This window comes from Ctenopharyngodon idella, chromosome 15 (assembly GCF_019924925.1).
Source record: "Ctenopharyngodon idella isolate HZGC_01 chromosome 15, HZGC01, whole genome shotgun sequence".
NCBI lineage: Eukaryota > Metazoa > Chordata > Actinopteri > Cypriniformes > Xenocyprididae > Ctenopharyngodon > Ctenopharyngodon idella.
In genome coordinates, this window is record NC_067234.1 from 12,007,856 (window position 1) to 12,031,424 (window position 23,569).

A 23,569-nucleotide genomic window follows, 5' to 3' on the forward strand; every position below is an offset into this window, starting at 1 on the left:
AAAAAAAAAAAAAAAAAAAAAAATCTGATTTGCTTTAATGTGAGTGAATGAATATGTTGCATGTGCTAGTTTTCAGCTGACTGTTGAGAAATCCACTCAAACAGAAGAGCTCCTCCTACAGGCAGTAGTCAGAAATGTTTTCATAAACATTTTAAAAGACATCGCAGTGCCATCTGTTGGTTATGATCATGGATGGGTGTCTGATGCTGTAACCCGGGCATAAATATACTCTTGACTTCCTGTGGACTGGACCCTCTAGATTTTTGTGAATTTTGACATTATTTTCCTGACTTAAGCTAATTCTGATTATATATTGGGTGAATTCAAGTTGATTGGGACACTTTTTCCAAGTCATCTCAATGGTAAAAAGTGTCCCAATCACCCTGAATTGACCCTATATATAGTCAGTCATTTTTACATTGTCATATTGACAATACGATTTTCCAATTTGATCTTTGTGTTTAAGGCAAGCGTATTTAAACTGATGTCTAGACTGACATTCGAAAGGCAGGCTTGACAACAGAAGACATGAATGGCAAAAACGAATCATGAAGTAGAACATTAGATATCAGAACACTATTGTGTACTGTTTTTTTTCATCATTCTCTCTCTTTTTTACTATTCTCACCCTTAGAAATGTTTTTCAATTATAGTTTAGAGACTGTGTCATTAGTTTGTCTCTTTATTGTCAATCATCTTCGGGTTTATTTTTCATTATGCATTACTGAATACATTCATATCTGTTAGTACTTCAAGATGTCCAAGAATTACGAAATTATTAGTAAATCCAGTGTCATATTGCTCAATTAAAATATCTTCTCTTTGTTGCGTGTCTTACACAAAACAGGCCACACCATCTACAAACAGGTGAATCAGATACCATTCATTCAAGGAGCTGCTGGAGAAAACTGCATATAGACGTTTACGTTTCTTCCACGTTTCTCTCCTTGCGTCACACATGCTCTGCAGCTCATCAGATGAAACTACCGTTACGCAGTCACAAAAAGCTCCAAAAGAGGAAAAAAAGACAAGAGAACCCAACAGTTTCAATTTTCTAATCAAACCAGATGTGTGCAAACATGACTAAGGACTTTATTTACCAAATCTTTTTTTTCTCCCTGTATTATCCACAAATAAAAGTGATCTCTTCATGTGTATGTATATATTTATATATATTTATATTTATACGTATATTATAACATATATTATAACATATAATGTCATAACATATATTATAACATTATATAATCCCTTAGTGTGACAAAAAAATCTCTTGGAATTTATTTTTTTTATTTTCAGGTCCCCATGCAGTCCTTAGAAAGCACAACATTCTGAGACGAGTGGAAACTGTGGACGAGTGTCCTCCAAGTTGGACTCGTTGTCCTTCCTCCATGTCTTCTGCGATCGTCAGATACACCGCCGCGATAAACAGCTACGAAATTGCCGATCACACCTCAAAACAACAGAGTCATGGATAAAGAAAGCGACGTCTTCCTGCAGAGCTGACCACACCCCGCCTTTTTAAACCATTTTTTGATAATTTTTCTCTATTTTTATATAATAATAATAATAATGACTATAGAATTATCCTTGATATAAATTCAAAAGTAGTTCCTCTGTCAATTTAAATAAATAATTTTGGCAATCTTCCATAACGGTGGTATTTAAAATAAATGAATGATTACGTAAAAAATCCAACTTAGTCAAAAAAAAAAAAAAGGGCAAGAGAAGAAGGTGAGCGAAAGAAAGAAAGTGTAAAAAAACAGCAGAGAGAGTGAGACAGACAGAAAGAAAGACAGATGCAAAGAAAACTATCCACTTCTTTAGGAATTCAGAATGTATGTACAGGACTCATCTCTGAATCAGAAAAGCGCTCGTCTTTGCAGCAGGTCCTCACGTTCGTGTGTGTGCGTGACAGTGCAACGTGGTCCGTAGCTGTAGTCCTGTGTTATACAAGTGTGTAGGACTTTGCGTAGGGGTTGTTGCTTTGTTTCAGGTGTCCTCTGGAGTCTAGCAGCGATTCCTGGGAGCTGCTGAGTTTGGCGGCCTGGGCCAGGTCGCCCGGCTCGCGCTGTGGCAGTGTCGAGGCAGTTCCCGGCTGCCACTGCTGTACTGCCTCTCTGCTGGGGGGGCCGGAGGAAGAGAGGGCTGACGAGGGGGTCTCGGAGGGTGTGGGGGCCAGCAATGCTGGCCGCTTCGCCAATCGGCTCTTCTGTGGGTCCATACAAGTCTGTCCTGTGGCCTCGCGACCTGAAGGGGCCGCCCCCCGGTTCAAAAGGAAGTCCATGCGTAGGTAAGGGGGAAGATGGACCAGCTCACCTCCTACGAGACAGACAGGGTCATGTAAGTGCGAGCACTACTCAAAGATCAGAATAAAGGAAAATTCTGTGTTCAAAACAATCTGCCAGGTTCAAGCTATATCAATGACAGGACAGGATAGGATAGTTTCAGTCAGAATAGGATAGGGAAAGGATAGGAGAGGATAGGAGACGTTAGAGTAAGATATGACAGGTTAAGTTTAAAATAAGTTAGGATATGATTGGTTTGGGATAGAATAAGATCAGGTTTGCTTTCCACAATGTGATAAATGAGAATAAAAATGGATGGACAAACTAGTTTTTAAATGAGTGTTCTAAATTCAAAATAAGATTCTGGGTTCAAGGTCTGTTGACACCATCCAACAGGAAAGTACATGACAGGATAGTCTTTGGATTGGATAAAATGGGTTTAGGGTAGGGTAGGATAGGATAGGAGAGAAGAGGATAGGAAGGTAGGGTAGGGTAGGGTAGGATAGGAGAGGATAGAATAGGAGAGGAGAGGTTGGGATAGGATAGGATAGTTTCAGTCAGAATAGGATAGAGAAAAATAAGGTGTTATGATAGAATAGGTTAGGTATAGTGTGGGGTAGGAAAGGTTTGGTTTAATGTAGGACATGACAGGACAGAACAGGATAGGTAAGGTTTACCCTTTAGTCTATGTTGTTTCCTGTTAATGCATGTACAAAATGTCACTAAACATTATTTATAGAGCACATATGGGTTATGATAGGATAGGGTAGATTTACGATAGGATAGTGAAGGTTTGTTTTAGGGTAGGTTAAGATATGGTGTGATAAAATAGGGTAGGAAAGGATAGGACAGAACAGGATAGTGTAGGATAGGATAGGTTAGGTTTAGGGCAGGATAAGATAAGATAGAATAGGTTAGAGTAGGATATGACAGGTTAGGTTTAAAATAAGTTAGGATAGGATAGGATAGGTTTGGGATAGAATAAGATCGGGTTTGCTTTCCACAATGTGATAAATGAGAAAAAAAAATGGATGTAGAAAATAGTCTTTAAAGGAATGTTCTGGGTTCAAAACAATCTGCCAGGTTCAAGCTATATCAATGCCAGGACAGGGCAGGACAAGATGTTATGATAGAATAGGCTAAGTAGGATGGTGTAGGATTGGAAAGGTTTGGTTTAAGGTAGGACAGGACAGGATTGGTAAGGTTTACACTTTAGTCTATGTTGTTTTCTGTTGATGCATGTACAAAACATCACTAAACATTATATATAGTGCACCTATAGGTTAAGTTTAGGGTAGGAGAGAATAGGACAAGACAGTACAGGATAGGATAGGGTAGATTTGCGATAGGATAGGGAAGGTTTGTCTTAGGGTAGGTCAAAATATGTTATGATAAAATAGGTTACGTTTAGGATAGGAAAGGATAAGATAGAACAGGATAGTGTAGAATAGGATAGATTTGTTTTAGGGTAAGATAGGATAAGTTAGGATAGGTTAGGTTTAGGATAGGATAAGATAGGATAGGTTAGAGTAGGATATGACAGGTTAGGTTTAAAATAAGTTAGGATAGGATAGGATTGGTTTGGGATAGAAGATAGGAGAGGATAGGATATGAGAGGATAGGAGAGGAGAGGAGAGGAGAGGAGAGGAGAGGAGAGGAGAGGAGAGGCGAGGAGAGGAGAGGATAGGATAGGATAGGAGAGGATAGGACAGGATAGGATAGGATAGGACAGGATATGATAGGATAGGATAGGATAGGATAGGATAGGAGAGGATAGGATAGGAGAGGTTAGGAGAGGATAGGATAGGATAGGAGAGGACGGGATGGAATAGGGTAGGAGAGGATAAGATAGGATAGGAGAGGATACGAGAGGTTAGAGTAGGATATGACAGGTTAGGTTTAAAATAAGTTAGGATAGGATAGGATCGGTTTGGGATAGAATAAGATCAGGTTTGCTTTCCACAATGTGATAAATGAGAATAAAAATGGATGGACAAACTAGTTTTTAAATGAGTGTTCTAAATTCAAAATAAGATTCTGGGTTCAAGGTCTGTTGACACCATCCAACAGGAAAGTACATGACATGACAGGATAGTCTTTGGATTGGATAAAATGGGTTTAGGGTAGGGTAGGATAGGATAGGAGAGAAGAGGATAGGAAGGTAGGGTAGGGTAGGGTAGGGTAGGGTAGGGTAGGATAGGAGAGGATAGGAGAGGATAGGAGAGGATAGAATAGGAGAGGAGAGGTTGGGATAGGATAGGATAGTTTCAGTCAGAATAGGACAGGGAAAAATAAGGTGTTATGATAGAAAAGGTTAGGTATAGTGTGGGGTAGGAAAGGTTTGGTTTAATGTAGGACAGGACAGGACAGAACAGGATAGGTAAGGTTTACCCTTTAGTCTATGTTGTTTCCTGTTAATGCATGTACAAAATGTCACTAAACATTATATATAGTGCACATATAGGTTAAGTTTAGGGTAGGAGAGAATAGGACAAGACAGTACAGGATAGGATAGGGTAGATTTGCGATAGGATAGGGAAGGTTTGTCTTAGGGTAGGTCAAGATATGTTATGATAAAATAGGTTACGTTTAGGGTAGGAAAGGATAAGATAGAGCAGGATAGTGTAGGATAGGATAGATTTGTTTTAGGGTAAGATAGGATAAGTTAGGATAGGTTAGGTTTAGGATAGGATAAGATAGGATAGGTTAGAGTAGGATATGACAGGTTAGGTTTAAAATAAGTTAGGATATGATAGGATTGGTTTGGGATAGAAGATAGGAGAGGATAGGATATGAGAGGATAGGATAGGATAGGATAGGAGAGGAGAGGATAGGATAGGATAGGATAGGAGAGGATAGGACAGGATAGGATAGGATAGGATAGGATAGGATAGGATAGGATAGGACAGGATAGGATAGGATAGGATAGGAGAGGATAGGATAGGAGAGGTTAGGAGAGGATAGGATAGGATAGGAGAGGACGGGATGGAATAGGGTAGGAGAGGACAAGATAGGATAGGAGAGGATACGAGAGGTTAGAGTAGGATATGACAGGTTAGGTTTAAAATAAGTTAGGATAGGATAGGATTGGTTTGGGATAGAATAAGATCAGGTTTGCTTTCCACAATGTGATAAATGAGAATAAAAATGGATGGAGGAACCAGTTTTTAAATGAATGTTCTAAATTCAAAATAAGATTCCAGGTTCAAGGTCTGTCGACACCATCCAATAGGAAAGTACAGGACATGACTGGATAGTCTTTGGACTGGATAAAATAGGTTTAGGGTAGGGTAGGGTAGGATAGGGTAGGGTAGGATAGGAGAGGATAGGATATGATATGAGAGGATAGGATAGGATAGGAGAGGAGAGGAGAGGAGAGGAGAGGATAGGATAGGATAGGATAGGACAGGACAGGACAGGATAGGAGAGGACGGGATGGGATAGGGTAGGAGAGGATAGGATAGGATAGGAGAGGATACGAGAGGTTAGAGTAGGATATGACAGGTTAGGTTTAAAATAAGTTAGCATAGGATTGGTTTGGGATAGAATAAGAACTAGTTTTTAAGTGAATGTTCTAAATTCAAAATAAGATTCCGGGTTCAAGGTCTGTTGACAGCATCCAACAGGACAGTACAGGACATGACAGGATAGTCTTTGGATTTGGATAAAATAGGTTTAGGGTAGGGTAGGATAGTACTTTATTGATCTCCTCCTCATCTAGTTGTCTAGCCAACTAGTAGAATTTTAAATCCAAATGTGAATCCTGTATGGAGTGCAGCATTATATAAAACTTGTTCCAATTAAGCCAGTGATTGAAGTTTATATCACATTCAGCGGCTCCAATGTGATAGTAAACTGCTGTTTCGTAAAGACAGACAATACCTCCACAGCACAGGATGCAGATCGCCCTTATTTGCCCTTAGGGACAGTGTCATGTGCTTTCACTAACCAAAGGTTTCCTGTCTGGGGGCATAGCGCAGATACATTCACAATGGGACAGTAACACTAAACTCTAACCAGTAACCCAAGAACTGTCTGGGTCCTGAAATCAGCCCTGGGTGGCCCAGACACAGGCCACGTTAAGCCCATTGATGCAAAAAGAACATGGCAGTGTGTGTGTTTGGACAACAGCCTGTACCCATCAACACAGGAATTGATAGCACACCGCAAGAGCGACAGCTGACTGCTGAACAGGTAAACTGAGGAACGTGTGGAAAAACGGACTCGAACACATATACTACTGCCCAAAAGTTTTAAATAATTATGTTTTTTTGGTCTCACTTTATATTAGGTGGCCTTTACTATGTACTTACATCAAAAAATAAGTACAATGTATTTACTGTGTTCATACTGTATTGCAAAACACTAGTGCTGCTATTGAGGTGGGACACAGGTAAGATTCGGGACAGGTTTGGTGGTATGGGTAGGTTTAAAGGTGGGTTAAAGTGTAAGGGAAGTGTCAAAAGTATAATTATAAATGCAATTACAGAAATTGATTACAGATGTAATTACATGCAGGTATTTTTTAAAATATAAGTACTATGAAAAAACATGTATTGTACACAATAAGTGCATTGTATCAAATGATTCATTTAAATGTTAGTACATGGTAGTTAAAGACACCTGATATAAAGTGGGATTCAATTTTTTAAGACAGCAGCTATTTGCAAATAGTTATACATTTGGAATAATTATGATAGTAATTATTAGTAGCAAAAAGTATTTTCTTTGCACTAAGTTCAAATAACGTTGAATGCTATGTACAGTAAGTGTAAAAGTGATAGATCGTATTTACACAGTGAAAATTGCAGTATTTAAGTGTAAATAGTTGTTCGATGCTATATATGCAAATAGTGGCAGATACTATTCGCACTTCAGTGTATTGTAGTACATTATAACATAGCATACAATAATAACATATTCAGTGTAAATGATTATATTCATTAAAATCATAAATGGATGTTTGCTTTATATTTGTCCCTGTCCCTAAAGTCCTCCCCTAACCCTACCACTAACTCCACCCATTAAAACTTTATTCCTACTGTTAAATACCTATTAGGCACTTTATTTCCACTTTTCTTTTTCCCAGTAATTTCTTCACTTTTCTTTATTATTTCCAATATTTTCTTAAATTTCATTTAAAATAAATGCCTCTCTGAGCTGATATGTGATGGGGAAAAAAGGTGGATTCGAACACGGGTCGAACACATCAAAAGCTAACGCCAGCCACCTAAAGGCCCGTTCAAACCAAGAACAATAACTATAACTATAATTGCGTTCACACCAAGAACGATAACGGGTCTGTTTAGAGACCGTTAATTTGACAAGTTCGCGCGCGCTGTGGTTTCAAAGTGTGTACAACATATTTTTGCTGTTCTTGTTGCATTTACACTGCTTTAACCAGCAGATTTCCTCAGCATGCTATGTTTCGAGTGAATAGCTAGTGTAATCGATCTAATCTAACAGTGAATTTAGCTGACGAAGTCAATATAGTGGAATAAAAACAACGCCTAGTCTTTTTCACTGCAACTTCAAAAGAAGCAAGACAATGTTGTTGAGACTAGTGCTGAATACCTGAGGTCATTTTAAGTTACACTGTTTGCTAGCCTGGCATAATGATTTCATCATTAATACCATTTATTCCAAGGGTATGACCAATTATTTTCCATATATCCATTTTCTTTAAAGTATCCTTGAAAAGGGGGTTTGACTTGTCAAACAGTGGTGGCTTTTTCTGGACCTCAGCGATTAACTTCTCCACAGCGTCGTCTGCCATTTTAAATGCGTGAGCCCTTAAATTAAAACGGATTCTGATTGTCGGTCAGTGTTTTATCGTTCAACAGCTGGAAAAAAGTTATTGTGAAAGTGATCCCAACGATATCGTTTCTCTCTATCGTTGTTATAGCTGTGGTCAGGACAGTGCTATTCTTTTATATTTAGATTTTTAGAATTATATCTTTATCGTTATCTTTATATTTATCGTTCTTGGAGTGAATGGGCCTTTACTCTCCACACCACTGATCCTGTTATCAATTTGATTTCTTTCATAATTTCATCTGGCTCAATAAAATGATGGTGGGCAGAGTTAGTGTAAATAGCCTCTGCCAACATTTTTTTCAGGACTCTTTGATGAATAGAAAGTTCAAACGAACAGCATTTATTTGAAATAGAAATCTTTTGTAGCATTATAAATGTATTTAATGCCAACTTAATGTGTCATTAACATTTCAGTAATCCCTCTTCTTCGACTACCTGGCTCCATTCTGGTATGTAACACAATCCAATCAAATCCTGATGAATAAATTTGAGTCCCGCTCTACTTTTTCTCATGTTGAATATCCTGCTTTACTCAGAAATATGTCCAATTATGAAAGTAAAAGGACTTCAGCAGGGTTTTGCTCATAGGGTATATTTAATAAAAGCAGAGATTCAATGATAATTAAACTCCACCATAAAAAGAGTGGAAATGACTTGAGTTCCCATCGGAATTAATTTAATTTATAAATAATTTAGTGGTCAAGAAGGTCTTTTCACATGATTTACTAATAACCAGGATTGTTGTATGTGTGTATTTAATACGGACACCAGCCCTTACTGAGCATTTGACAGATACGAATGTGCAAATTCCATTTTGATGGTGTAGAAAGAGCTGCGTCAGTTTAAAATCAAGCAAATTGGAATACAGCAAATTGGTTTTCTGAAAGCAGAACCAGAGCTTAGGCAGCTGACTCTTCAAATGTGTGTAGCCTTACCGGGTCTGTGTGCTTTGGGCACGGCCATATTCATGACCCGGCTGGCGTCTTGTGGTTTGGGCGGGGAGGCGGTAAATCTGCAGATGCCTGACTCTGATGGCGTGCTGGACGTCAGGCTGTCTGTGTAGTCATTGGTGCCGGCCGTCATCTGTTCGGAGGATGTGTCTGAGATGAAGCACTCTGTGATCGTGAACTTAGCGTGTCGCAGCTGTTCCTCCATCTTGGCGTGTTCGTAGGCACGGGCTAACTCCTCATACGTGGAGGAGGCGCTTTCTGTAGACACCATACTGCTGCGAGCACGGTCTGTGAGAGAGAATGCACATGTCATTATAGATCATAAAGCTTTTTATCCCATGTGGTTGATGCAGTGTCTCTCAAAACATAGTAATTAAATGATCAGTCATATCTTATTTTCTTTTTTATTTTTACCTTGAGGTCTGGTAATATATTCCACAGGCGGAAACGAGACGATGACTAAATAAAAAACAGCTTTGAATGACAAAAACTATGACGAAAATCTACTGACATTTTTGTCAACGAATAAAAACAAGACGAAAACGTTAGGGAGGGATGATTCGGGATGCGCACATTTGAATTGTAATGCGCTGATATACCCGACGGGACAAGTTGGCATACACTTGCTGCATGTCTCATAAAATGTTAAAAAATGTAAATATCTGGATGAAAGAGAAGAGCAGACATATAAATCTGAAAAAGCGCGACGACAGATCTATTCGGTGCAGTTTTCTGTGCACACACCCTGCGTACACAGAAAGCTAAAAGCGCACGAGTACTGAATTGAGCTCTCTTTCGCATCTAAGTGGACAAATACACACAAAATTGTGTCAAAATGTCAGTTTTGGAGAGTATTCATGTCAGTAATGTCTTAAGAAAACCTATAAACTAAATGGATGTCTGACAATTTCATTGCTTTTTGGAGTTATCAGATTAAAAAAACGTTTAAAACGTCTAGAGATAGAGTAGGCTACACTCTTTCTGCGGTACTGTTGCTCTCACTGATGGTCCGAAAGGTGCATAATAGTTAGGCTATATATGATTATTTAACTTTTTAGTGTTAAATTAAAAACTCTTTGTGCGTACCGTCAGATGAAATCCTGCAGGGCGTCCATGGTTTCTCCGTCCATGCAATAAATCCACGAATGAGCGCGGATTTCTAGTGTATTTACTTGAACTTCTCAGGTAATATCTATGGTTTGACCTATTTCAGAGGCGGCCAAAATCAGAATTTAAAATGGACTGAATAAAGCTCCCTACAATCTTGACGTGCGATGATGCTGCGCTGACTGACATGCATGGTCACACGCTCAGAGCAATATTGTAAGTTACTGCTTGATACATTTTTAACAAACAGAATAATACAGTCACAATAGTCTCACTTTTAGCTCTGTATTTGAACTATTATAGTATTATATTATTTCGAAGGACAAAAACATGAACTAACTATTGGCTTGACATCATCAAATCAGCTGTCACTTTACTTTGTCCGGGGCCCTGTGTGGTCGCACACTTGGCTCAGCCCTTGCGACGGTTCTGCTGACAGTTATTTATGTGTGTTAACTTAAGTGGATATCTGTTACCTGTGTCCTGAGAGGGACTGACACTGTAGCTGTCGCTCTCTTTGTCCACTGAGCCCGTGGCGCGGGGTGTGGGCAGTCTCCAGTCAGTAGTCAGAGTGTGTGAGGAGACGGGAGGGTGCGGTCGGTTCAGGGTCCACTGGCTGGCGTAGCGACTGCGTGTGGCAGGACCTGCTTTAGCTGTGCGGCGGGCAGTGGGGTCTGAGGGAACAGAGACATACACCTGTTCAAACAGTGACCGATGTGGCTCATTTAGGGCAACACTGACGAATCCACCTGAATCGTCAATGACTGTGATCATGACCAGTATCAGAGAAATGCTTCTCTTTAGTTCAGCTCCACTGAAGCTGTCAGTGAGCAGAGGAACCTACTCTAACATTCCTGTGAACTCCATTAAACTGCTCATGTGCTGTACATGTTATTTAAATCACAGGACTGGATAGAGAAACCTCAATATTCTTTCAGGTCACACTTAATGGGTTGATGTGAAATGAAACCATGTTCAGGATGATTATTCAGGATATCTGACAGGCAAGAGGTGAGGAGGACAAAGCATTAATCTAATATTAATTTGGAGGTGTGAAACTGCTTCACTTCAATTCAAGACTGTACCATGGCACTCCTGAATGTTTGATTCTGAAACTTTAGCAATGTAAACTATTGAATCCAAATACTTTCTCAAACAGATTTAAAAATACCTTGTGCACATATGCACAGTTATTACCTAGTTATTACCCAGTTAGTGCAATTTCTATAATACATTATATGTATTCTATAATACATATAATACATTCTATAGTACATAGTATATATTCTATAATACATATAATACTTTCTATAGTACATAGTATGTACATGGGGAACAGGACTGTAAAATAAAGTGCTACCCATACTTGTGTCTTACAAACTGTGTGTATGTTTATTTACATCTTACAAAGTACTAATATTAATGTCAGACTGCACTCTAAAAAATCTTGGGTTATTTTTTTCTACCCATGTCCTGGATTGAGCCTTTTGGGTAATTTTTTGGGGTTATTTTTCAGTGTTTGGGTAGTTTTTGTGTTACCCAGATCCTGAGTCAGACATAACAACCCAGTGTTTGGGTAGTTTTTGTGTTACCCAGCTCCTGGGTCAGACACAACACCCCAGTGTTTGGGGAGTTTTTGAGTTACCCAGCTCCTGGGTCAGACGCAACAACCCAGTGTTTGGGGAGTTTTTACTTTACCTAGCTCCTAGGTCATATAATCAGGGGTTGAGTTATTTATCACAGGTTTTTTGTGACCTTTTCAGGAGAGAGCAGTGCAGCTCCGTCAAATTGGTGCATGTCTTCAGTTAAATACAAGTTTGTGTACATTTTATTTTATCTAAAAATTCGTTATTGTTTTGTATATCATTTAATTTTATGCAAAGCAACATATAGGGGCGCGATGTGAGTCAGCTAAACGAGTCTCGTGTCGGTCTTTTCGTGTGATGGAAACGCCTGATGCTTGCATAAAATTTCATGATTTTAATCAAAAATACAGTATACAGAATATAAATACTTAGGATGTTAAAATATGTTCAAAGAACTGTACACTGATTATTTATGGACAGGTTATGGAGTCAGTCACAGCATATTTCGGCTACGAGTGAAACGCATGACGGCGGTCTGAAGTTCCCCCGCCGAACGCGAGTCATCTCCGGCACGAGATCCAGCACCGTTACGGTGGAAACAGGACACAGAGACTGGTTAATTACTCTTGAATTACTTCTAAATGTTTAATTTTTACTTCTAATATTTGTTAAATGAGCTTAAATGTAGGCAATATGTATTAAAAAAATGCTATAAAATATGCTATATTGTAAAAATATGATCGAAAATAAAAGAATTATCATGCAAACCAGTGGTTGTGTGGAGTATTTTTAAAAAGTTGAGGGGATTTAAGTTAATCTGCAAACATAAATTCATGTATGAAGTAAAAAATAAATAAAATAAGCTAGTATTATAGTAAAAATGAATCAACCCATTATGCTGGGTTATATAAACAACACAATTTGCTGGGTAAAATTAACCCAACATGTGTTCTGTCCTATATTTACTCAGCCCTTGGGTTGAAAACAACCCAAATTGGGTTGTTTTTAACCCAGTGTTTTTTAGAGTGTGTGTTATATTCTAATTAAGTTCTATGTGACAGGTAGGACTGAGCATATAGAATTGGGGGGGGGGAAATGATCATCAATCAGTACTTTTGCCTGTAATACTTGAGAACATTAAAAAGTAAATACTTTATAACTTTTGCTAGAGTAAAAATAAAAGAAGTATCTATAGTTTCACTGCAGTAATAGTTCATTAGGGTGTATGTACTTAAAATAACTTGTGTACTTTGTCCCCCACTGATGTACGAACCCTTTGAAAATGAATCTATGAATTCTACCCAGGCATCTTTGGCATAGTATTTTATGATTTGCGATTCACAAATTCTGATCTTGCATACAATTTACATCTGCTAAAGACTACTTTTGGACAGTTTGTTGATGCCATTACTTATAACTGATTGTGACTATGAAATCATCTACACAAATGAGCAGCTTTATGAGAGTTTATGTCATCAACAGAACCAAGCCGACCAGTTCAGTTCTTACTTGTACCAGGTCTAGCGTCAGACACGTCTACTAGTGGTCCAGTGGCCTGAGATAGAGACTGGTAATGCACTGTATGGGTGACGGTAGAGGACTTCTGTTTAGACGTTTCTCCAAAGTCATTATCCGTCAATAGCACTGTGGAGCGGTCATCTGAAAGACAGAGGAAAACAGGTAAATGAAAGCAGAGAAGGTCATCATGCAATTTACATTTTCTGAAGAAAACATGAGTGGTGGATGTTATTGGTTTTTTCATCTCCTCAACAAGCCACATGGCTCCATTAATCACTCATTGTATTCTCATTTTAGAAATCAAAGCTAAATTATACACTGCAGAAGACTGAGAAGACAACATGTTGATTAATATGAGATAGGAAAACACAGTTACGCCCTGAACTAAAGACAATGTCTACATGGTCAGAACCCCTTTTGGGGGTTGGTCAACCATCAGAGTTTAAAAACACACGGCACAAACAAATTGCGACTAGTCTAACATAAAGAAACAAGCCATTTCTTTTTTTTTTTTTACTTAGTTTATTTTCCGTAGAGTCTCGTTTGTTACTCTAGTCTTTGCCAGCCTTAAACTTTAATCCGCTTATGAGACTCTGCATCTGTTCATCTGCCAATGCACCATCATGATTGGCTTCTCAAGATGTGACTCCAGAAATGAACAGTCCTCAGACGAATAAGCGAACCAGGGAAGTCCTTTTCAGTGAACTATGCCACAAAAGGGAATCCCCATTGACCCAACACAAGAAACGAAGTAATACCTCCAAATTGTAGCTGAACTGGTGCATTAAGAAGTTTCACGGAGTCATTAAAAACTCAATGTGAGGGTTAAATTGACTGATAGTTCGTTCAGGTCAGGTCTCAGAAATTGCATATATTGCCAGAAACATGATATTTAATTCCTTCACTCTCTGAAAAAGTCATTCCCTCACATTCTTTCTTTATATATAGCAATATTATTGACTTAACTACACTGACAAGCCCAGCCCAAGTCGAAAAATTAACGCAAAAGTAATGTAACTTAGTTACTTTTTTAGGGAGTAACGCAATATTGTAATGCATTACTTTTAAAAGTAACTTTCCCAGCACTTCGATTCATTTGATCAGCTGTAAAACAGTGATTCTGTCAAAAATCCCTATGGATGCAATTATTAAAAACACTTTGAGCTAAATTTACCTGTTTCTCTTACATGTTAGCACAAAAACGTACAGGGTGAGTTATGTGAGAGTGTTTAAGTACTTGGGTTGTTAGGAGTTTGTTAGGAAAAGGCAAACCTCTAACATAACATAATGGTCTCTTACCGATTGTCTCCATAGTGTCTCTCTCCTCAATGAGCAGCTGAGCACGTGGGATATCGATGTGCATCCTCAGAGTCTGCTGCTGTTTGTTCACGGTGTCTGGTGTACGTGCATTTTTACTGGAGACACACGTCAAAACAACAGAAAACAATTACATGCACTACTTTATGACAAAATTTAATGACTTATAAGCCAATATTATAGTTATTTACCTCATTAGCATCTCTGCTAGGCTCTTTGCATCTGTTGAATTAAGAGAAATTAGGAAGATATGAATTGCAAAACACTGATATTAAGAAGAATGTTTTGGAGTATCCTCAAGGATCTATGATGTTCTGTTTGCAAAATATGGTACGAGTCCACACACCTCGTAATCTCTTGAGTCTCTGCTCTCTTCTCCTCCTCCTCAATACCAGAAGAACAATGAAGACCATGGAGATTGCCACCAGAATGCATATGATTGTGACCATCATCTTTAGTCCTTCATTGCCCTGCCTGTTCTCTTGGCTGGGGTCCACAGTCTTTGGCAATGGAGCAATTGTGCCTGGAGAAAGAAGATTGAGTAGTTGAAAGTTGGTCTGACTGGTAAATAAGCATCGCCAACAAAAATGCTGCTTAGACAACAGAGAGGTCTTACAACTACAACTGCTTCCAAACACTGAATTGAAACAACACTGATTTTGACCCCGTGTGGTAATATAAGATCTAGTACTCACTGCCATCCACGTTTAAAGTGGCAAACAGCACCCTCTTCTCTGCTGTTCCTGCACTGTTGCCCACTCTCATCTGGAGCTCATACCAGGTGGCCTCCTGTAGGTCGTACAGAGTGTAGCTCTTGGTGAGGGAATCTCGCTTTACCATGGTCCATTTCATAGTGTCCACGGGCCGATATTCCAGTGTGAAGGAGTCGATCGGACAGCCGCCGTTGTTCCAGCCAATGAGGTTGAGCTCCACACGGGTAGAGTTGATACTTGAGAAAAGCTCATGGTCTTTGGCGAACTGTGGTTCTGATAATGTGGAGAAGATTCATTCTGATGTTAGAGAAAACTGTCAAACTTTTAAGAATTGAAATAGAATTAAAATTTTGTCCTGAGTAGTAATTTAGCAGGGAGTTTAATCTAAAGTGAAATGATAGGTGAATAACGCTGAGCGGATTCTTAAACACCTCTGATTGGCCATTGTGTTCATGCGCTCAACAGATATGTCTGTGATTGGCTACAATGATCAACACTTCAAAAACATGTTGTAAATAGACATCTTTGACATTCTTCAGCACTTACACAGATACACACAGGAACGCTTGAAAGCAGCGGATATATAAGGGATCCGCTGATAGATGGCTGCTTTCAAAGCGCTCGCTGAAGAGTCTATTTACAACATCACAGACACATCTGTTGAGCACATGAACACAATGGCCAATCAGGGGTGTTTTAAAATCCTCTCAAAAGCACTCAAAATGCTAGGGGGAAATGCTGGTATCGTCACATCTTTAAAATTTCAGTACCGACTTGGTACCGAAGTCTGTACTTTTGACAACCCTACTTCAGCATGGCCTGCCAACTTGTTTCAATAGGACGTAAGTGAACACAGTGATGTAAACTATTCTAAGCTGTTGGTTTTATTTCAAGGGTGGTTTGTGTGCTTTTGTGTGCTCATGGCCTGCTTTGAATCATCATTCAGTTACTGTTCAGTTATCAGTCATGCACTTTAACCACTAGAGTTTGCCATAATTAACTATAAACACAAGATAAAAGACACAGATTTGTACCTTTCCCATGGGTTTTAGCCTCAATGATTTCACTGATGCGTCCAGGACCAACTGCATTTTGTGCAGTCAGAGTAAATTTGTACCAAGTACCGCACTTCAGATTCTCCAGACGGTAAGACCGCTCACTGGGGCTGATGGAGAAACTGCCCCACTCTTCACTGTTATCCTCAGAGTACTGCAGAATGTAGCCTGAACAGAGAAACACCGCACCACCTTCATGCTCAGTACTTGTGCTCATTTTGACAAATAAACCCCAAATACCAAACTTTATTCATTCACTTTTACGTGCACTGTAAATTGGCCTACTGTACTATGCAATGTTGACCTTCAAGTTCATCAAAATACAAATAACAGTGCAGTCTAACCTCTGATGGAGCTTCCTCCATTGTCTCCAGGGATCCAGAACAGTGTGATGGAGGTGGTTGTGGTTTTGGTCACTGTGAGGCGTGGTTGGTCCGGAGGTACTGAAATATTTTGAGAGTAAACACACATACACACACAAAAATTGGTGTAATTTGTCAGCCGCTAAAATTGTGGTCACATTTACCATTGTTCGCCAAATGTTTGCGGTTGAAACCAGTCATTTCAATAGAAATCTGGAATTTCAAAAGATTTTCACATGCAGATTTCATGCAAATTCAAAGTGTTGGCCAACTGAAAGATGCTTGGTTTGAAAGTAACTTCTGTGAGAGCTGTGCTCATACATCACTAGACTATTGACAATGGACCTTTTTTACCCACAAAATTTCGCTGTGACTTTCACTGTTTATTGGCTACATCATTTTTTTTCCCTTTCTTTTTCACAGATTTGTTTTTACATTGTACAACAATACTGAGTGTGAATAATGTGGTATGGTGTTCCTAGTTAAGTCTGTTTGTAGCATTTCTTACATTTTTTTAATTTACTTGCTACTTGCTAAAAAAAACTCCAGCAAAATCTCAAGGCACAAACTCAATTCAATACAAAATACACACATTCAATACACAAAAAAGCTCTCTTTGCAGAGAATATTATGATTATTTGATCACGAACACACCTTGGACCTGAAGATTTAGCATGATCTCATCTGAACCCCAGTTATTGCTGGCAACACATCTGTAGTACCCAGAATCCTCTGCTTTGACTGTACGAATAACAAAGCTGCCATTGCTGTGAGCGCTGCGACGACCATCGATTGAAACTGGAGCAGGTGTACCATTACTGCAGGAAAACATAGCAAATAAAAAGCAAATAATAAAGATCTAATTCATTCAGGCATTATTTGTAAAAATTAATTTACAAAAAAAGTTATATTTTCCCCAAAATCTTTAGAAAACTATAAAAAAAAAAAAATCAAGATTTACAAAATGACTTCATTATTATAAATTACATCTTAAGCAAGTGCAAGAGTGTATTGTCTGGCTAAAACAAAGACTGGAGATGAAGTATGTTCCCTATTAATTGTAAAGAATATAGAAAAATCAAACATACTTTCCCTTCAGCCACTTGATGGTTGGAGGAGGGTCTCCGACTGCTTTGCATGGAAGGACAATGTCCCTCATCCAAGGGGTAGTCACAGTGCCACTGAACGTCAGGATTCGAGCAGGGGCTTGAGAAACAAACAATGCCATTACAATGTCAGACTGAAACCCTCACACTCTTCTGTGTCATTTTGCTCCTGTTAATGTTACAATAGAGTGCTGCAAAGATGATGTATTTTTGTAGTGGCCAAAAACCTGAAACGAGTTCACATTTTATCACCTCCAGTGCCATTGTCCAGAAGTTAAAGGGGTGGTTCAGTGGTTTTTTTCTAGGCTTGATTGTGTTTATAGGGTGCAGTTTAACATGTCTTAATGCTTCGTTTTTAAAGAAAACGCTGTATTTTTCATATATTTTACCTTTATTCTACATCGCTGTTTCCATTGTCATTTGAACGGCCAGTTTGACTTCCTGGTTCTATGAAGCCACTCCCTCCGAAATACACAATGCGCTCAGATTGGTTAGCTGGCCCAGTGCATCGTGATTCGCTGAAGCGTCCAGAAACGCCAAGCCCCTTACCATTAGTTGTTATATGTGCTTCAGCGGAAATGTAAATATATTATCAAATTGAGCCCGAATCAGACCCAGATAGCAGTAATGATGAAGAGGGTCACGCAGAACCTCTGCAAACACGGCTTTTAAAGGACGTTCATGAATTGTAAGTATTTCCATTTGTACTTGTGTCAAAGTGTTTAGATATGCTGTCACTTGTAAATGTTACTGCTGTTTGTTAGCTTTCAATATATGGTTTTATCCTGATTAAAGCTTTACTGTAGCTGAATACATGACTGAGTAGTAGCATTTTTGTAAAGGTATTGTTTAATTTATAGCATGAACAACTGTTTGTCTATGAACATAGAAGTTTGTTGGCGTTTGTTGGAGAAGTATGCAACAGAATTTAGCCAACTGGCTAGCGAAGCAAAAACGCGTTGATCTTTGTTTACGTAATTGATGCAACCAAAAAATAGCAACATAATACATTTAAAAGACATGTACAAACAATAAAATGTACTTACAGTTAGGGGCTCATAAACAGCAGCTTCTGCTTTTAAAGTGGGAACGGTCTTCCGCGCCGCATCCAGTTGTAGACAATATCACTGATTATAATGGGTTCTATTATCTTTTGACGTGTTACGTCGCGCCACGCGTGTCCGGTGTAGACAACTCTTCCGCTTCCATAATGCCGCGCGACATGGCCTCGCCCACTTTGTTGTGTGTTTCCGTGGGCAGGGTTTATGTTAATTGCAGGGTTTATGATGTCACCAACCTGGGAAGAAGCTTGTTGTAGTCCAAACCAGTCGTTTTTGTAGGCATTAAACTGCCATAACTTTAAAAGACAATATCTCCGTTTGCACTGAACTTTCAGCGCTGTAACTTTGCAGATACTGTTTATGCTCAAGCAGCAACATTACACACTAACTAAAGTTAAAAAAGTGAAATCGCAATGAACCAGCCCTTTAATGGGTTGTTTGAATGGGATTTTGGTTAAATGCCTGAAATAAGGTCTGTGGTTAAAGGGTTAGTTCACCCAAAAATGATCCCATAATTTACTCATCCTCAAGCCATCCTAAGTATATATGACTTTCTTCTTTCAGATGAACACAATCAGAGTTATATTAAAAAATATTCTGGCTCTCCCAAGCTTTATAATGGTAATGAATGGCACTCATGATTTTGAAGCCGAAAAAAGCACATCCATCCATCATAAAAGTAATCCATACGACTCCAGGGGGTTAATATAGGCATTCTGAAGTAAAGCGATGCATTTTTGTAAGAAAAATATCCATATTTATAACTTTATTATCTACAATAACCACTCTGACATCGAAATCCTCCGACATTTCTCTTGAAAAATTCTCATTTTAGACTTCTAATTCGTGACTGATGTTTTGTTTTGCTCTATCCTCTGTGCTTCTGCGTTCATCAATATGTCATGTGTCGCGTCATTACTTTTATGATAGATGGATGCATTTTTTTGGGCTTCAAAATCATGAGTGCCATTCACTACCATTATAAAGCTTGGAAGAGCCAGGATATTTTTAATATAACTCAGATTGTGTTCGTCTGAGAGAATTAAATCATATACACCTAGGATGGCTTGAGGGTGAGTAAATCAAGGAATAATTTTCATTTTTTGGGTGAACAATACCTTTAACACAGGCTCAAGATTTTTATTGCAGTCTATGTATGTCATCAGTAATACCCCTTTTTGAGTTTTTAAAGCTTTTACTTGTCTTGAAAAAGGTGGTGGCTACCAAGAGGCTAAATGGGATTACAGAGATTGTTGGGGATATTAAACTTTTTGTTGGGGATGCCGAACAGGCAAACTAATCTACTCACTAGTACTCTTTCACAGCATCATTGCATTTATAATCACACTCTTGCAAACTATTCTAACGCAAACTTCCAGGGAAAATGTTTTTAAATACAGACTGAAAAAGCTATCAGAAGCTTAATGGTAGTGACGTTGAAGTCATGCAACCGTGGTGTAGTTCGTTTATAGCCTAAGTTTAGATTTTTACTTCTGGCAATTGTAGTTAGGTTTCAAAATTCATAAAAGTTGTGTTTATTTGTGATGACTATCATGATGAACAAAACATGTAAGATTCATAAGCTTTTGTTGGTCATAGAGCTTATTTTCTGCAATAATCCAAAAGCCAATGGAAAAAATCCTCTTGGGTTTTTGTCGAGGGAAGAAGGATGATGCAAACTTTCGGGTTGGCCTACAACAACACGTCATCACTGTAGCACTCTATATGGCTGCATTTGTATAAAGTTACAGAGAGTGTGATTGATTGCCATGTGCCAGTGTTTCATACCTTTAGCTTGGGGCTCTACGGTGATAATTTCACTGGCATTCCCACGACCTGCCGCAGTGACCGCAACCACCCAGATGCTGTACTGCCAGTTCTGGTTCAGGTTGGTCAAACGACGGAAGTAAACATCAGGAGCAGCCTCGAACTCACTGATCACCTGTAATGGCACCCCATGAAAAGGTTTCATAATAATAACAACAAACAAAAAACGCTCTTTCATTGTTTTCACATTTACATGAGTGTCCAATCCTACTCCTGGAGAGCCACTTTCCTATGGCGTTCTACTCCAACACACCTGCCTGCAAGTTTGTAGTGATGCTAAAGACCTTGATTACCTGGTTCTTATCTAGAACGGAATACAAATGTACCGCTTACTGCAGACCGCAGGGGTGGACAACCACATTCCTGGAGAGTTTAGCTTCAATCACAATCAAACACACCTGAACAGGCCAATCAAGGTCTCAGGATTACAAGAAAGCTATGGACTGGATTGGAGCTAAACTCTTAGAGGCCAGAGTTGCCAAGCCTTGGCATACAGTGATGTACACTGTTTACACTGCCTACTAATTAAAAAAAAAAAAAAAAAAAAAGGAAACAGTAAGCATTAAGCAATAAACATTCGAGCTGAACTGTTAAATGTAGTAGGTCATTCAGGTATCTTATACCTATGGACTTTTTGTAGGGGCTATCCACTCGTTAAGTCTAAGATCACACGTCACTGTTTCCAAACGCAAACAACAAATTTAACTAATATACACACTCAAGTTGTATTACCGAAAAATCACAATCCTAACCTTTATCTCCATACCTAAATCTCACATGGCCAGACAGTGATTCATCTTTTATGGATTGTTAAAATATTGGTGTCTTCAGGACTACTGCCTTTCAGATAATTCTATTAAAATATTGTTTGGTAAATCATGAAATTTGAGTGGCTGTGTGGAGCTGTGCAGAGTCACACAGAGCCACAGTTTACGCTCACCGTGGGGTAAGGGTTAGAACAGAAGACGGTGTATTTCCGGATGATTCCGTTGAGCTTGAATGGAGGCAGCCAGGAAACAAACACCACCGAGCTTGTGGAAGCAGCTGCCTTAACTCCAGCCGGAGGGCCAGGAACTGGTTTTAGCAAGAGAAATATCATCATTCATTGAGAAGAAGCTCTAGAAATGCTGCAAAGCAAGTGACCTATAGCTTCTAACTGCATGTAAAGGTGAGGTGTGTCACATGGTTTCCCCAATCACCCCTTTCTGTTTGGGATGCTTTTGCCATTGGGTTGTCTGTGCAAAGAAGCCAACCTAAAAATGGCTTACTTAAGGCGTCATCCCACTAGTCGACTCCTGCTGAAGGCTTGTGCTGAAATCTATGGAAGCTTGTTTCCACCGTGAAATAAAAAATAAAAAAGGTAATTGTGACATTTTATCTTTTTTATCACAATTGCGAGATATAAACTCACAATTGCGTGATATAAAGTCAGAATTGCAATATAAACTCACAACTAACATCTTGCAATTCTGACTTTATAAGACGCAATTGCGAGTTTATATCATGCAATTCTGACTTTATAACTCACAATTGAGTTTATATCGCAATTCTGACTTTATAACTCACAAATGTGAATTTATATCTTGCAATTCTGACTTTATAAGACGCAATTCTGACTTTATAACTCACAACTGTCAATTTATATCTCGCAATTCTGACTTTATAAGGCGCAATTGTGAGTTTATATCTCACAATTCTGACTTTATTAGACGCAATTGTGAGTTAATATCATGCAATTCTGACTTTATAACTCGCAATTGTGAGTTTCTCACAATTCTGACTTTATAACTCGCAATTGTGAGTTTATATCATGCAATTCTGACTTTATAACTCGCAATTGTCAATTTATATCTCGCAATTCTGACTTTATAAGGCGCAATTTTGAGTTTATATCATGCAATTCTGACTTTATAACTCACAATTGTGAGTTTATATCATGCAATTCTGACTTTATAACTTGGAATTGTGAGTTTATTTCTCACAATTCTGACTTTATAACTCGCAATTGTGAGTTTATATCTCAATTCTGACTTTATAACTCGCAATTGTGAGTTTATATTGCAATTCTGACTTTATAACTCGCAATTGTCAATTTATATCTTGCAATTCTGACTTTATAACTCGCAATTGTGAGTTTATATTGCAATTCTGACTTTATAACTCGCAATTGTCAATTTATATCTTGCAATTCTGACTTTATAACTCGCAATTGTGAGTTTATATCGCAATTCTGACTTTATAACTCGCAACTGTGAGTTTATATCGCAATTCTGACTTTATAACTCGCAATTGTGAGTTTATATCGCAATTCTGACTTTATAACTCGCAACTGTGAGTTTATATCGCAATTCTGACTTTATAACTCGCAATTGTCAATTTATATCTCGCAATTCTGACTTTATAACTCGCAATTGTGAGTTTATATCGCAATTCTGACTTTATAACTCGCAATTGTGAGTTTATATCGCAATTCTGACTTTATAACTTGCAATTGTCAATTTATATCTCACAATTCTGACTTTATTAGACGCAATTGCGAGTTTATATCATGCAATTCTGACTTTATAACTCGCAATTGTGAGTTTCTCACAATTCTGACTTTATAACTCGCAATTGTGCGTTTATTTCTCACAATTCTGACTTTATAACTCGCAATTGTGAGTTTATATCATGCAATTCTGACTTTATAACTCGCAATTGTGAGTTTCTCACAATTCTGATTTTATAACTCGCAACTGTGAGTTTATATCGCAATTCTGACTTTATAACTCGCAATTGTGAGTTTCTCACAATTCAGACTTTATTAGATGCAATTGCCAGTTTATATCATGCAATTCTGACTTTATATCTTGCAACTGTGCA

At 38.5% G+C, this 23,569-nt stretch overlaps 1 protein-coding gene across 1 annotated transcript in view; it reads right to left on the reverse strand.

Moving 5' to 3' along the window:
- Window positions 1-668: 668 nt before the first annotated feature.
- Window positions 669-23,569, reverse strand: part of dscamb (Down syndrome cell adhesion molecule b) — a 203,557-nt gene continuing 180,656 nt past the window's right edge. The window contains exons 20-33 of the mRNA XM_051864046.1: window positions 21,648-21,781; window positions 20,669-20,822; window positions 17,802-17,919; window positions 17,368-17,531; window positions 16,696-16,794; window positions 16,331-16,519; window positions 15,279-15,569; window positions 14,930-15,106; window positions 14,775-14,805; window positions 14,566-14,681; window positions 13,258-13,407; window positions 10,639-10,836; window positions 9,041-9,343; window positions 669-2,322 (exon numbers count right to left, since the gene is read on the reverse strand). Of these exons, the coding sequence (XP_051720006.1) occupies window positions 1,949-2,322; window positions 9,041-9,343; window positions 10,639-10,836; window positions 13,258-13,407; window positions 14,566-14,681; window positions 14,775-14,805; window positions 14,930-15,106; window positions 15,279-15,569; window positions 16,331-16,519; window positions 16,696-16,794; window positions 17,368-17,531; window positions 17,802-17,919; window positions 20,669-20,822; window positions 21,648-21,781 (2,498 nt within the window). The 3' untranslated portion in view covers window positions 669-1,948. The remainder of the gene's footprint in view (window positions 2,323-9,040; window positions 9,344-10,638; window positions 10,837-13,257; window positions 13,408-14,565; window positions 14,682-14,774; window positions 14,806-14,929; window positions 15,107-15,278; window positions 15,570-16,330; window positions 16,520-16,695; window positions 16,795-17,367; window positions 17,532-17,801; window positions 17,920-20,668; window positions 20,823-21,647; window positions 21,782-23,569) is intronic.